This window comes from Torulaspora globosa, chromosome 4 (assembly GCF_014133895.1).
Source record: "Torulaspora globosa chromosome 4, complete sequence".
In the NCBI taxonomy this organism is placed as follows: Eukaryota; Fungi; Ascomycota; class Saccharomycetes; order Saccharomycetales; family Saccharomycetaceae; genus Torulaspora; species Torulaspora globosa.
The window spans coordinates 1,003,688-1,017,268 of NC_050730.1; the positions used below are offsets into that span (position 1 = coordinate 1,003,688).

The 13,581-nt window shown below is 46.3% G+C and overlaps 10 protein-coding genes across 10 annotated transcripts; 6 read left to right on the forward strand and 4 right to left on the reverse strand.

Moving 5' to 3' along the window:
* Positions 1–82: 82 nt before the first annotated feature.
* On the reverse strand, positions 83–2,329 carry KIP3 (tubulin-dependent ATPase KIP3; the record flags this gene model as incomplete). The annotated part of the gene is made up of 1 exon (XM_037283815.1): positions 83–2,329. The coding sequence occupies one exon, from the start codon at positions 2,327–2,329 to the stop codon at positions 83–85; it is 2,247 nt and encodes a 748-aa protein (XP_037139711.1).
* Positions 2,330–2,548: 219 nt separating this feature from the next.
* Positions 2,549–4,249, forward strand: MDM34 (ERMES complex subunit MDM34; the record flags this gene model as incomplete). The annotated part of the gene is made up of 1 exon (XM_037283816.1): positions 2,549–4,249. One exon carries the CDS (start codon positions 2,549–2,551, stop codon positions 4,247–4,249), a length of 1,701 nt encoding a protein of 566 aa, XP_037139712.1.
* A 52-nt stretch (positions 4,250–4,301) lies between these two features.
* On the reverse strand, positions 4,302–4,622 carry BOL2 (Bol2p; the record flags this gene model as incomplete). Its single annotated transcript, XM_037283817.1, has 1 exon — positions 4,302–4,622. The coding sequence occupies one exon, from the start codon at positions 4,620–4,622 to the stop codon at positions 4,302–4,304; it is 321 nt and encodes a 106-aa protein (XP_037139713.1).
* Positions 4,623–4,677: 55 nt separating this feature from the next.
* Positions 4,678–5,562, forward strand: NIF3 (uncharacterized protein; the record flags this gene model as incomplete). Its single annotated transcript, XM_037283818.1, has 1 exon — positions 4,678–5,562. One exon carries the CDS (start codon positions 4,678–4,680, stop codon positions 5,560–5,562), a length of 885 nt encoding a protein of 294 aa, XP_037139714.1.
* Positions 5,563–5,682: 120 nt separating this feature from the next.
* On the forward strand, positions 5,683–6,246 carry HG536_0D05620 (uncharacterized protein; the record flags this gene model as incomplete). Its single annotated transcript, XM_037283819.1, has 1 exon — positions 5,683–6,246. The coding sequence occupies one exon, from the start codon at positions 5,683–5,685 to the stop codon at positions 6,244–6,246; it is 564 nt and encodes a 187-aa protein (XP_037139715.1).
* Positions 6,247–6,425: 179 nt separating this feature from the next.
* Positions 6,426–7,466, forward strand: EDC1 (Edc1p; the record flags this gene model as incomplete). Its single annotated transcript, XM_037283820.1, has 1 exon — positions 6,426–7,466. One exon carries the CDS (start codon positions 6,426–6,428, stop codon positions 7,464–7,466), a length of 1,041 nt encoding a protein of 346 aa, XP_037139716.1.
* A 177-nt stretch (positions 7,467–7,643) lies between these two features.
* ARB1 (ATP-binding cassette family ATPase ARB1) lies at positions 7,644–9,476 on the reverse strand (the record flags this gene model as incomplete). The annotated part of the gene is made up of 1 exon (XM_037283821.1): positions 7,644–9,476. One exon carries the CDS (start codon positions 9,474–9,476, stop codon positions 7,644–7,646), a length of 1,833 nt encoding a protein of 610 aa, XP_037139717.1.
* Positions 9,477–9,696: 220 nt separating this feature from the next.
* Positions 9,697–10,917, forward strand: COG1 (Golgi transport complex subunit COG1; the record flags this gene model as incomplete). Its single annotated transcript, XM_037283822.1, has 1 exon — positions 9,697–10,917. One exon carries the CDS (start codon positions 9,697–9,699, stop codon positions 10,915–10,917), a length of 1,221 nt encoding a protein of 406 aa, XP_037139718.1.
* Positions 10,918–11,274: 357 nt separating this feature from the next.
* HG536_0D05660 (uncharacterized protein) lies at positions 11,275–12,189 on the forward strand (the record flags this gene model as incomplete). Its single annotated transcript, XM_037283823.1, has 1 exon — positions 11,275–12,189. The coding sequence occupies one exon, from the start codon at positions 11,275–11,277 to the stop codon at positions 12,187–12,189; it is 915 nt and encodes a 304-aa protein (XP_037139719.1).
* A 16-nt stretch (positions 12,190–12,205) lies between these two features.
* Positions 12,206–13,432, reverse strand: KRE29 (Smc5-Smc6 complex subunit KRE29; the record flags this gene model as incomplete). The annotated part of the gene is made up of 1 exon (XM_037283824.1): positions 12,206–13,432. One exon carries the CDS (start codon positions 13,430–13,432, stop codon positions 12,206–12,208), a length of 1,227 nt encoding a protein of 408 aa, XP_037139720.1.
* Positions 13,433–13,581: the final 149 nt, after the last annotated feature.

The window sequence follows — 13,581 nt, forward strand, 5'->3', positions numbered from 1 at the left end:
TTCCAGCTTGCTTCTTTCTCGTTGGAGGGGCTGGACACAAATTAATTAGCGACTGGTCGTTCCAGACGAGCAGGCAAGACCGCTATAATCGACCGGACAGTAGACGGTGATTCAGCAAGGAGTTCCTGCTGTTGGCAGAGCGTGCAGGAGGTGGAGGCGTTGCAATGTCTTGCATGCTGATGTCTATGTCGGTCGGATGTTCCTGTTCTTGTGCTTGTTCTTGTTCTTGTGCCTTTTCCGGTTCATGATCTTGCTCCGGGATCTGTTCGGGCAAATTTGACCATCTGACGGTCTTCTTGACTTGTTTGGGCTTGTCACTCGGCACTTGAAGTGCAGAGTGTGGGCTGTCGGTCTCTCGTAAGAAGAGCTCGCCAAAATGCTCAAACTCTTGATCTATGTGCGCAAGATCAGCGATGGCGGATTCAACGCTTGAGTCATTTGCCAGACAGTCGGATAAAAACTTGATCCTTTTCGAGAGTGTCGGGTCCTCGAGCAGTTTCTCGACCATCGCGGAAGCGTTGATTAGGATCTCATTCCTCAGGCTTTCGGCGATGCGATCGAGTTCCGATTCAAAGTAGAGGAGATCTCGAGTGTCGTCCCAGTTTTCCATTTCTCTCAGCTTGGGTAGAGTGGTAATCCGGGCATGCTCCATGACCTGTTCAAACTCGTCGTTTCCGGCGTCAAATTTTGCTTCTAGTTCACGTATCTTGTTGGCCAGTTGATCCAGCACCAGCGAACAACTGTTGACGATGTTTATGTTGGTCCAGTTTTGCGCTATTGTGATCACATTGTTCAGCTCTAAAGATATCATCTGGAGGAACCTTCTCTTGCATAGAATTAATGACTTGACCACCTTAGCCCTTTGATATTCCGCTCGGTCGTACGTTAGTCGGACCCCGTTAATGCAGTCACCGAGAGCCATTTGAACTTTATCCAGAGTCAGTTTGTATCTTTTTAACTGGAGGTCGACAACGTTGGCCTCTCTTTTACGCAGCTCGCTTATCTCCTGTCTCTGCTCTTCAATCATCTTCAGATAAGACCCAACATGTCTATCAAGTGACTGCTGGTTTCTAATCACTTTGGTCTTGATCTCTTTCGCACGGTTTGCATATTTCAGAGTATTCAAAGTTTCGTCATAATGCGTACTGCTGGGTGATATGCACACGATCATCACTGTCTTACAATTCCCGCCTAGCGAAAATTTCAACAATCTGGTCAGCTTGGAATCTCTATAAGGAACATGGCACGTCCGGCGTGTCCCGTCACTCATACACAATGCGTTGATACAATTCCCAAGCGCCAGTAACGACCTGTTTATGTTGGCGCCCTCATGTAGCCGCTCTCCCCTGTTCTTGGTGGAAGCCGCACGTTCACTACCTGCAAGATCAATGATGGATAGTTTCGCGAATGTATGATTCGAAGTAATCTCTGCAGATCTATTGCTCTGTATGATATTGATCTGCAAGACAGCATGAGACCTTGAAGAAGCTTCATTTGCGTCCGTGGCCGATGTCGTTCGGTTCATGTTGGCTCTTATAACCATATCCATCACGTCATCCACCGTCTGAGGCCTATGATGCGACAGGTTGGCCACGCTTATTCCGTTTTCGCTGTCCTCTCTGATGACCAATTTCTTTGGTGACGTCTCTGGCTTTAGCAGATCTCGTATCATCTCATTGTAGATTTCCAAATAAGAGAGCGAGATCTCAAACTTCTTTGTATCCTTGAGTGCTTCGATCCTGTTGAACAGATCTTGCATCGCCAAAAAAATGATACCAGGTTCCTCCGGCGAGCCGCTCACTGTATAAGTCTTGCCGCATCCCGTGGCCCCATATGCAAACACTGTTCCATTGAAACCATCCAGCACAGAGTCTAATAAGGCGCTAGTGGTCCCCGAGTATACATCCATTTGCGTTGCGTCTTCGTCGTATAGTTTGTCGAAAACAAACTTCAACTCTCCACCACCTCTTCGCAGCCTCCTTCTGTTGTTTCTGCTATGTGAATAGATGGAATTCAACACCGTCTCACTCATAGTGTTCAATGGGTTGGTCTCTGCCGGATCGAAGATCATCATCTTATCGTCAACGCACTCAACTACCTTTCTAATACCACGAGGGCGCGTCATCGCTGGCGGCCTAGTAATTTTAGTACCAGTACCATTCTCCGTCTGCGAATTAAGTGGCACCACCAGCTTCGAATCACCGATGCTCAAAGAGTATCTCGTACTAGAGTCCTCGTTGCCCAAAAACGCTCGCTCCTCCGCAGTGAAGGGCCTCACCCGCACGGCCACTACAATGGATGACTGTCGCTTGCAGTCTGACGTCTCCATCGATCACAAATACTTGGATTTCTCTGCTTCATTCGACCATTTGGTCTTTTGTTTACATCTTCAAATCCTTTAAGCGCCTAGCTAACCGACTTCAATGTTACCCGGCTTCTATCTTAGTGTAACAAATTTATAGAGATGGGGGCAGATGGACTGTACGATTTGCTCGAGTTAAGACAGCCAAGTTAAGCTACTGAAGCCTTTTGCGGGTTAGTGAGCAGCATGTCTTTCAGGTTTAATCCTGAATCTTTCAGGGACAACTCTTTCAATGAGGAAATTCGGGCGAAATTAACCAAGGCGTTGAACTCGTCCTCCGGATCGTCAACACCAACCATGGTAGAGACTGCTTCCAGCGAGAAGGGTGCTGTTCAAGGTGCGAAAATGGCTGCTGTGTCTAATTCTGGCTCGTTGGGGGCCGCAACTGATTCGGAGTCCACCATGAGATCGAGAAAACTGGATATTCTAAAAAGCGATATAATTGTGAGTAAGGTGAACTTCCCAACTATGCCGAAGCTTGAGATTCTGGACCTCGATATCAGTGCTCAGCCGCGGTCATTGGTAAAGGGAATCTGCAAGATTTCCTGCATGGATGCTATGCTGCAGATTCAGACAGAGATCGAAGGGAACTTGTTACTTGTGTATTCCGAATACTCGCCAGAATTCACAACACCAACTTTGAACTGTAAGGGCTCCTTCACTATTCCTATCACTATGGTCTTCAGTGGAGTGCAGCTGGAGGCTATAACCAATATCTTTGTCAAAAACTCTGGTATCGGAATCTCGTTCAACGATGTAAACTTGGACTTTGACTTTAACTGTTCGATCAAGATTCTTCAATCCACTATTGAAAAGCGCTTGAAAAAATCCATGCAGTCTCTTTTCAAGGATGTGCTACCAAAAGTCATCTTCAACATGTCCCAGTCGCTGTTTACCGCCGAAACTGGCTCTTCGAGGCCCACCGAAGCTGCCAGTGGCGATGAGGAGGCATACTCGAGCTCAACAGCACCAAAGGTGATACTTGAAGAAACAGATATGCAGGAACTGTCAGCGGCCAACATGCTCCGCTTATCAACTTTAATTTCCTCCCGACAGACTTTATCGCTGCAGGCGACAGTGCTCAATGTTCCCTCTACGATACCTGGTTGTCTGGAGAGACAGAACTTGCATCGCTTCAACTCTAGGATTCCATCCTTGTCGAATTACTACGCTGCATATAAGGATCCCGAGAGGCACGCAGCGTTGATGAAAAGAACCAGTTCAACACTCGCCATCCACCCTCCTTCCTCATTGAGAAGCGAAAACTTGCTGCCTGAGAGAGTGTTACAGGAGAATGCATACGACTTGAAGACGATTGCAAGTATTCAAAGCCGCATATTTGACAGAGGTGCAGATGACAATGTTCGACCTCGTAGACGGAAACTTACTTTGAAAAGGAAAAAGAAGAGCAAAGAAGAGGTTCCCACCGAGGCTCCAGACTCAGGTATCTCGAGTGGCACAGACACTTTTGTTGGCTCTCCAGAGCCAACTACTCCAGTTGCCGAGGACGCAAATCAACCAACAACGGAAACATCCTCCATTCCTGCTAATACTATGCTGTCTTTGAAACTGCCAACAAGCATAAGACCTAACTACCTTACACGCCTCGAGAGAACCCTACTTCCACTAGAAACCGGCCGCGAGAAAGCAACCGCATCGATAAACCCGCTCGAAGAGCCAGGTTTTTCACCTTACAGACCAGAACTACATCGCTTGCACTCATCTCTATACTCCCCTTTGTCAAGGCATGGTTCCATGCTGATATCGAGCAAAGAATTGTCCGAGCCAAAACAACTGCTCGACCCCAAAGGCCTGAACTTGCTTTGCCTGAACCGTCACGCTCGAAAATGGGGCAATGAGGAAGAACCACCACCATATCAGATTTAGATCTACGTAACGTACCGATTAATGACTATATGACATATTTTTGGTCGCGCCCTCAGACAACTATCTTAGACCACTCAGCTTCCGTGTAGCATTTACAACTGAACGCGTGAATCTGCGCAATCTCTTCTTTCAACAAGGTGTTGATCTGACGGCTTCTTTGCAGCTTGTTCTTTCCTTCGAAGCTGTTACTAATCACAACCACGTCGAAGCTTTGGCCGCAACCATTAGAGATATCTGTGACGATCAAGTTGTGCAAGTCCGGTATGCCAGACTCAATCTTGGTCCTTAGATCCCGCTCACTAGGCATAATTGAGCTCTGGTCTTCTTTTCCAGTGGGAAGCCAGTAAGCTCTTTGCATAGTGTTGAATTTCATTCGCAATTACAAGTATCTGTGCACAATTAAGAGCTGAACTGAGAGAAGCATAAAGATGAGTCGGGCCATCTCTAGAACCCAGCTCCAATCGATCATAAGATCCATAACGAAACACTATCCGGCAAGCTATGCAGACAGTACGTGGGATAACACTGGGCTATTAATCGACTGTTCAGAAGAGGACAATGGATCATCTTCCGCTAAGGTAACATACCCATTGGTGCTATTGACAGTCGATCTGACGGCTTCCGTGGCTCAAGAAGCAATCGACAACGGCTGCAGCGCAATCGTGGCATATCATCCTTTCATCTTTCCCAGCTGGAAGAGATTGAACCCAGCACAAAACCCACAGCATAAGAGCGCCATCCGACTAATTCAGGAGGGAATATCAGTCTACTGCCCTCACACGGCTGTTGATGCGGCCAAAGGTGGCGTGAATGACTGGCTGGCCAATGGTTTGGTCGGCGGGAACAGCGCTCTGATACAGTCAAATGACACGATCGAACAGCTCAGCAGCGACTTAGTCCGCGGTGAAGCCGACAACGAAGTCGGCTATGGCCGTCTGGTGAAGCTCACAAGAAGCCTGGACCTAGCATCAATCATCGAGAACGTCAAGAGAAGCCTAGGAATTGAACATTTGCAAGTCGCCTCAAAGTTCGGAGACCTTTCCAAGCATCCTATCAGGACAGTAGCGCTATGTGCGGGCAGCGGCTCTGGCGTTTTCAAGTCCTTACGAGAAGACGTGGATCTCTACTACACTGGTGAACTATCTCACCACGAAATACTGCGCTACAAGGAAATGGGCAATGCTGTGATCGTCTGCAACCACTCTAATACTGAACGTGGCTATTTGAAGCAAGAGATGAGCAAACTGCTAGCGATTGAAGGCATCAATTGCATGGTCAGCAAGGCAGATGTCGACCCGCTGAGGGTCGTTTAGGCAACTAATCGCTCTTCATTACCCTTTTGCTTAGTTAGTGTGATAGTTTATATAGGCGCGCTCATTGAAATAGCGGTATGTTTACGAGCAACTGGACTTACACAGTCAGAAGAGCCAGAGATGGATCCATACAGTTTAAAGCGGGATAATCGGAAGAAGTTTCAGGACAAGCAGCGGTTGAAGCATCGCCATGCCACTCCCAGCGACAGGAAGTACCGGTCCCTCAAGTTTCAAGAGAATCAAAACGAGAAGAAAGAGGCAGAGGAAAACGGAGATGAAGGCGAAGAGGAAGTTCAGCCCCCCTCCAATGAGTATAGGTATCATGAGGACATAAGTATGACATTCGAGCATCCCGCCGAGCTGGAAAGAGATCTCAAGGCCAGCAAGAAGATTCGAGAAATCTTGCGCTCCAAGAAGGAGCAGGAAGAGCCGCTAGCTGTGTCGAGTTCAACCAAAGAGACAGTAACGACCAAGAGTCTGCATTCGATGGCTGTTGACGACCTCAACGGCATTTTGGGCGGGCAAACCACGTCGTCAAACCGCGGTTTTGACAAGCCAGTGAGACGAATCAGCCCGACAGCGGACAAGAGTGCCTCCAAGGCCCCTGAAAAGACCAAAAGCGCAGCGTCAACGGTGCCTGATGAACTGCAGTCGGCACAGGACTTCCTAGACGACCTTATATAGCCTGTGGTTGCGCCAGAGGGAAGTCCGATCGAAGGTCATCATAAGGTACGACAGAAGCCACTATCTCCTTGAAGTTTCCACAACTTCAAGACTATTAGCATCAACACACGTTGTAATCATCAAAGACTGCAAGATCAAGACCCTTCGAATCTGTTTGGCTCATTTGATCGAGTCAAAAGATGTCTACCGATACCAGGTACTTTAACAGCTCGAGGCTGATGTCAGCTTCTGGCAAAAACAAGACGAATGGTGTCACAAGATTAGATAAGAAGCGAACTCAGGCAGAGAAGAAGAATAAAATGAGGCAGGAGACTGTGGTTATACCGCAGCCGCAACTGTTGCCGAATGGTGGGAAACCAGACTTTGGTCACTCGAGCTCAAGAAGAAAGCAGAGGAGTAGCAGTTCTGGAAGGCACGTCTCTTCGTCAGATCCTGAGGCTAGAAAGAGCGGTGAAAAGCAGGCTAATACCCAACAGGTGACGGAGGATCTCAAACAGCTGTTCTTGAAGCCAGAAGATGGAAGTTCGAAAGGCAAGACGAAAGGCAGCGGTGAAAAAAGTCGCAAAGCGAAGCAAGGAAGACCGGCTACATCGCCATCGAGCTCAGAAAATCGTTCTGTTGGGTTTCAATCGCCTGATTTGCATACAGCACCCATTCGCAGCCCACTTCAAGGCCACAATCCTGTAAGCTCCCCAGTCTTTGTAGGTCCGGGTCTTTATCCGCCTCCTTCACCATCCTCGGCACCACAGAAAACGTATCAGGGATTTCTTGGACACGCTTATGGAAATTATTCCCTGGCATCTCCAGCTCCAGGTCCACACTTTATGGCTCCCCAGGCACCATTAATGAACCCGTTATATCCTCAGCTGCCATTGACGCAGTTACCGGTCATGTACAAGGCATTGGATATCCAGCAGCAGCAACAACAGGTTATGTCTGGTTATCCCCCTCAAAACTACCATCACTATCAGTCCCAGCATCCACAGCATCCACAGCAATTCAATCTCTCAAATTTGGGCATACCCTACTCGCTACCTGTATCAGCATCCTATTGTAATGGCTCACCAGTGACTGCAGTCAAACCTTTGGAACAAGAAAAACCAAGAAAAAAAACAAAAGACAAAACCAATGCGACGAACACTTGCTTTGCTGGTGCGTCTTTCGCGTCGAGCGATCCAAAGGTAACCAACCTCCCCAAGCCCAGCTTCACGAAAGCTTGAACCAGACCTGAAGGTTTTTTTTCGTTTTTTTTTTTTTCCTCCAGTTTTTTTTGTTCTACTGTTACTGCTAGTCTTGAAGAGATCTGGTATCTATTCAAGATGCACCGAAATCATCTGTGAAACTTGAATTATATATTACTGTAATATATATGGAAATGGAAATGGAAATGAACAGGATTACAACACAACATTCTTTGCAAGCTTGTTCTTGTATTCTAGAATGGAACCGTCCCATCTAGTAGCGGTCTTGTGTTCAACAACGAAAATGTCCTTGGCAATTTTATCCAAAAGTCTGAAATCGTGCGAGACAACAACGACACCACCGTTGAACTCGTTGATGGCTTCAGCCAGGGAATCGATGGTTGGAATATCTAAACCGTTAGTAGGTTCGTCCAGCAGCAAAACGTTTGGTTGTTCTAGAGCAAGAAGAGCGAACACAACACGCGAACGTTGTCCCTCGGATAGAGTGCCCATTTGCACAGTTTGACCTTCACCTGTCAAACCATAGCGACCCAATTGGCCTCTCCAGTATTGGAAATCTTGTGAAATCTGTGGGTATTTGTCTCTAACAAATTCCAAAGCGGATTTGGTCAAATCCAATTGATCCTGAGAGTGCTGCGAGTAGACACCTAATTTAACGTGTGTGTGTCTAGAAACACGACCAGTCTGTGGAGTCAACTCACCAGTCATAATCTTCAGCAGGGTCGACTTCCCCACACCGTTTGGACCAACTAAAGCGATTCTTGAGTCCATATCAACACCGAAATTCAAATGTTCATACAGGTTGTTCTCTGCGTTACCGTCGTATGAGAAATTTATATCATCAAACGCCAATACTGGTGGCGGAAGTCTTTCCACAGGTGGGAATCTGAATGAAAACACTTTATCTGGAACGACAGGTTGAATCAAACCATCAGCCTCCATCTTATCCAGAATCTTCTGTCTGGATTTGGCTTGTCTAACCAAGTTGGCATAAGTACCGGCAGACGCAATAAACTTCTTGATATGAGTGATTTCTTCCTGTTGTTTGTTGTATTGTTTCATTTGGTTAGTTTCCAATTCAGAACGGGTCTTGAAGTAGGAATCATAGTTACCACCGTATTGAGTCAGTTTTTGCAATCTCATGTCGATCATGTTGGTACAAACACCGTTCAAGAAATCTTGAGAATGGGAAACGAGCACCAAAGTTCTATCAAATCTCTTCAGATACTCTTCTAACCACACACAGGCTTCAAGATCCAAGTGGGCCGTTGGATCATCAAGCAAGAGCAAAGTTGGCTTAACGAACAACGCTTTAGCCAAAGCGACACGCATTTTCCAGCCACCGGACATGTCCTTCGTTTTCTTCAAAATCGTCTTTGCGTTGAAACCCAAACCGATCAAAATGACAGCGGCTCTGCTTTCAAAAGTATCAGGATCCATAGAGTCCATCTTTTCGTATAGTGGCTCCAAGAGCTCAGACTCTGGACCTTCTTCAATAATGATCTTCTCAACCAAGTCTTCCAAACGCTTCAACTCGTGTTCAGCTTCCCTGACGACGTATTCAAGGGCAGAGAATTCACTTGGTTCAGCCGGTTCATCCAACAAATAAATATCAATCGCCTCAGGGATAGGATATTCTCTCGTCGCTAAAGCCTTCAAAAACGTAGACTTACCACAACCATTTTCACCCAAAAGACCGTAACGACGGCCGTAGTTCAGTTCAAGAACTGAATCCTGGATCAAAACCTTACCGTGGAAAAGTAGTGACACAGATGACAGTTTGATATCTCTGGAAGTCTCCAGCGAGTCAAGAACACCGGTCACAACACGGTCAGAAATACCATGTTCGTCCTGTTGCAATTTCATTTGAGCAATTTGATTGGTAGCTTGCTCAGTCTCATCTTCTGGTGCTGCAGCTTCCTTCTTCTTTCCGAGTTTTCTTACTGTCTTGCCCGCTTCCTTCTTCTTAGCCTCTCTCTCGGCTTTTTTGGCGTCTCTCTTAGCTTTAGATGCTGAAACTGGTGGCATTACGTCCTAGATATCTCAACTCCTCGATAATTAGCGACTTGAAGTTAAATTGAACCAATAATGACTGCAACTAATCATCGATGAGTTGAGCTGCTATTAGGCTGAAAACTTTTATATATTCAGACTTCGAAAATTTCACAACATACAGTGTGGTGCACGGAATTGATCTCTTATTTAAACTATACACCATCAGCTATAACATGAAGATAGATGGCTCTAGATGGCTATTGAGCTCCAATTGGACTTGCCAGCTGCGGCTATGACGATAAATGGGCTGGGAGATTGCACTGAGACTTTGAAGCTCTTCCGGGAGTGCAGTTTGGAGCAAGTTAGGGACTATGATCTAGAGCTAGCGTCAAAGATAGATAAGACGAAGGAGAAATTCAGAGAGGAGCTGAGAACCCACTACAAGGATGTTCTCAAGGTTACCGGGGAAGTCGACCGTTTACATAGGGAGCTGAAGTCTGGGGATGCACTGTTTATGGACTTGTGCTTTAAGGACGATCTTTTCAAGCTGACCAAGCTGCCGGAGTTCCAGGGCACTGCTGATGTGGGCACTCTCGGAGCCAGCTCCTCTACCCCCTTTAGTGAGGCGCCGTCTCAGCCCGTTTTGGCTGTTTCCCAATGGGTGCTGGCCGTATCCGATATGATCTCGCGGTTTGCGACGTCCTACTCTTCTTCCAAGCTGTTCGATAGCGTAATGCAGGGGTTTGACGGTCTGAAATCTGTGCAGGACCGCTTGGAGGGCTATCGAGAGGTCATCCGCAACAAATGCGACGCATTTCTGCGGTTTGCATGCTCACCGGAGGCATCATTCAGCATATCGCAGCGCATACAAGTATACAACCTTGCAGTTGTGGAAAGCGATAGACATCTTCCCTGGGATCCAGACCTGGTTAGCAAGCTGGAACAACAGACATTCGATTTTATCCTCCAGAACCATCTCGACGACACGCTGCGTAGTAACGATGAGTTGATCTCCAGCTTTGTAGCTGCCGAGCAGTTTAAGCAGAAGTTGAGCAGTAAGTTGAAAGCAGATATCAGTACCCAATTAGTAAGGCTCGATGGAATCTTAGACGCCAGGCAAGAGGATCTGATACCATCCGACCTTCCGACCCTGTCTACAACAGGCATTCAGGAGCTGGTTCAGGATTCCCAGTACTACTGTATGGGCCTCGTTACAGACCGACAGGTTGAATGGTACAAGGCAATTGTTTATCTGATAGACTTGATCGAGAAGCTGGAGCGATATGGCGGCGAGTCGCTGGCAAAGGAACTGCGAGAGGAATTGATCGGGAATTTACAGAAAGGCTGCGCTGCCGCACGATCTGACGAGAAACCGGCATCAATCAGAGGCTTGGTCTCGAAGATTATGGACGACTTCAACCGTGAGAGCTTCAACCGGACGATCCAGTCTACAATACAGTCGTTGACCGCGTAACGCACAGTCACTAAATACACGTAGTTATAGTAAAATAATTCAAGAAGGCTGGGAACGCCATCTGCGGACGATTACATCGCAGTCCAGAGCATTTTCTCGTTCTGGTACCCCCATATATAATGCCCGGCGATCTTTCTGCTCACAGAACTGACAAGTCTTACCGTGTGATATTGAATTGACACATTGCAGGCCGCCTTCTGTCAACTCCAGAGGAGCTCATTGAGCTCCTTAGTCTGCTATGTTTACGGCTGAGTTGTTTCTGATGGCATGTGGGCGATATATATAAGATCGAGTGAGTCAGTATTGCAACAAGACAAAGGCAGATGGGTCATATATAAAAAGCTCGAGTGAGTTTATATGCTGAAAGGCAGATCCGGAACTGCTATTGAAGTATTTAATTCAAAGCTAAAAGGTTTGCTGTTTCGTCGAAGAATGACAGTCAGTACAGATTACCAGGCTGCCTACCAGGAGAGAGTTCGCAGACAACTGCAAAGTAACCAGGAGCATTTAGATTCACTAAGACATCCAGGCTGTCAGGTAACTTTTGATGTTGACGTTGCCGAGCCTCCAGCGCCAGATCCTGATTTGAAGGTATTCTTCTTCGATATCGATAATTGCCTGTACAAGAGATCTACACGTATCCACGACCTCATGCAGGATTCTATCCATGATTATTTCAAAAGCCAGCTAAGTGTGGACGATGAAGAAGCGTCTAGATTGCGCAGCACTTATTACAGGGAGTACGGGTTGGCAATACGCGGTCTGGTGATGTTCCATGGCATAAATGCCATGGAATATAACATGATGGTCGATGATGCTCTGCCCTTGCAGAATATTCTGAAGCCAGATCTGGCCCTCAGGGAAATGCTGCAAAGGCTAAGACAAAGTGGCAAGGTCGATAAGCTGTGGCTTTTTACCAATGCTTATAAGAATCATGGAATCCGGTGTGTTAGGTTGTTAGGCGTTGCGGATTTGTTTGATGGGATCACGTATTGTGATTATGCAAGGCACGATTTGATCTGCAAGCCAGACGTTCGAGCTTTCGAAAAGGCTAAATTGCAGAGTGGGTTAGGGAGTTTTGAGAATTCTTGGTTCGTTGATGACAGTGGGAATAACATTAGTAGAGGTATTGAAGTCGGAATGAAAAAATGTGTGCATTTGGTGGAGGAAGAGGTGGACCACATTTTGGGAAAGACGCCGGCTGGGTCGGTGGTCATCAGAGACATCACAGAACTGCCACAGGTCCTCCCAGAACTATTTTCGAAAAAGTGATAGATTCTATAGTTGTTTATGATGGCATTTTCGTAATGACACCTAAGATTCCTCCAATCAAGGACAGTTCGACGTCGCTTGCACTGGCGTTGAAGAGATCATCGACACAGTTCTTGAAATATCGTGTCGCAGGTGAATCACCAAACGGAATGAACTCCGAACCATAAATGAAAAGGACAAAATACAGTAAATCTTGAAGGCGACGCTTATCGAACAAATTGTTAAACTCGGCTACGAGGATTTCCGTAGCTTCTTCGCTACTCAAACAGCTTTTCTCGAAGAAGATTCGTCGTATCAACGGTGTCTGAATATTTGAAATTAGCTTGATGACTCTATGATGCAGGAAGTAGTCATGAGGATGAACCAATGAGAAGTATTCTTGAAAGAAGTCGTCACAGGGAATTTCTTTAAACATTTTGGTACACCAAAGGGAATCACAAGACACAGACTCATAAATCTTTCTATCAAGCACAAAGCAGATGAAGTACTTTGTGAATCGCTCGCTTACTCCAAGGTAGTGGGCGAGTGCTTCCAGCATGGAATCAACGGGGCTAATCTGACATAGAGTATCAATTTCTCTTCTGCTAGTTAAGAGATATCTCTCGGTTGCCAGAGAGTCAAGTGTGTCCCCAGAAACTCCAAATGACATGAGCAGACTCTCCAAAGTAGGATATCGCCTCATTAGTTCTTCCTTCTCATTGTAAAGAGTACTTTCGATCGATAGTTCTTGAAACTGGCTGTTTTCTGTTATGAAATGCCAATCGATGAACCTCTTCGAGATCGTTTCATTTGTAATTAGGTCGGAATAATGTGGCGAAACACCCCTTCTCTTGAAACTTGTTCGAATATCTCCCTCATAAGTGGAATCGGTCGAAGTTTTAGATGCCTTGGGTGAGTCTCCAGCGAGCTTCCTCAATTTGCTGAACTTATTCAAAGAAGTTGCTATCCTAGGGTCAAAATGGTGCCCAAGGTCGTACTGCTTAATCTTGACGACGTTCTCGACTTTTTTCACTGATAAGTCCTCTATTTCGATCTTGGGATCCAATAAACTCGATCTAATAACACTACTCTTACCAAATAGTTGGCTCGTCTCACGGTCGTCATCTGTATCGCTCTCTTCTTCGCGGAACTCAGTGACACTTTCAACCAATTCATGTCTTACGAGTAACCTGCCGGTATCTGAGTCCTGGGAATCGTCAATATCATCTTCCTTCTCACATCCTGGTTCGTCCTTCAAAGCCATCACAATCTTCTTGCCACTTTAGTACTGTATCAATGGTTGAGCCGCGCGTTTGCTGGCTTGCTGTTATGTAGATTGTTTATAAGTTTACATCTATATATTGTCTCGAGTGAGCTGGTTTAGATAAAGGTGAATCAGAAGGAAATACAGTC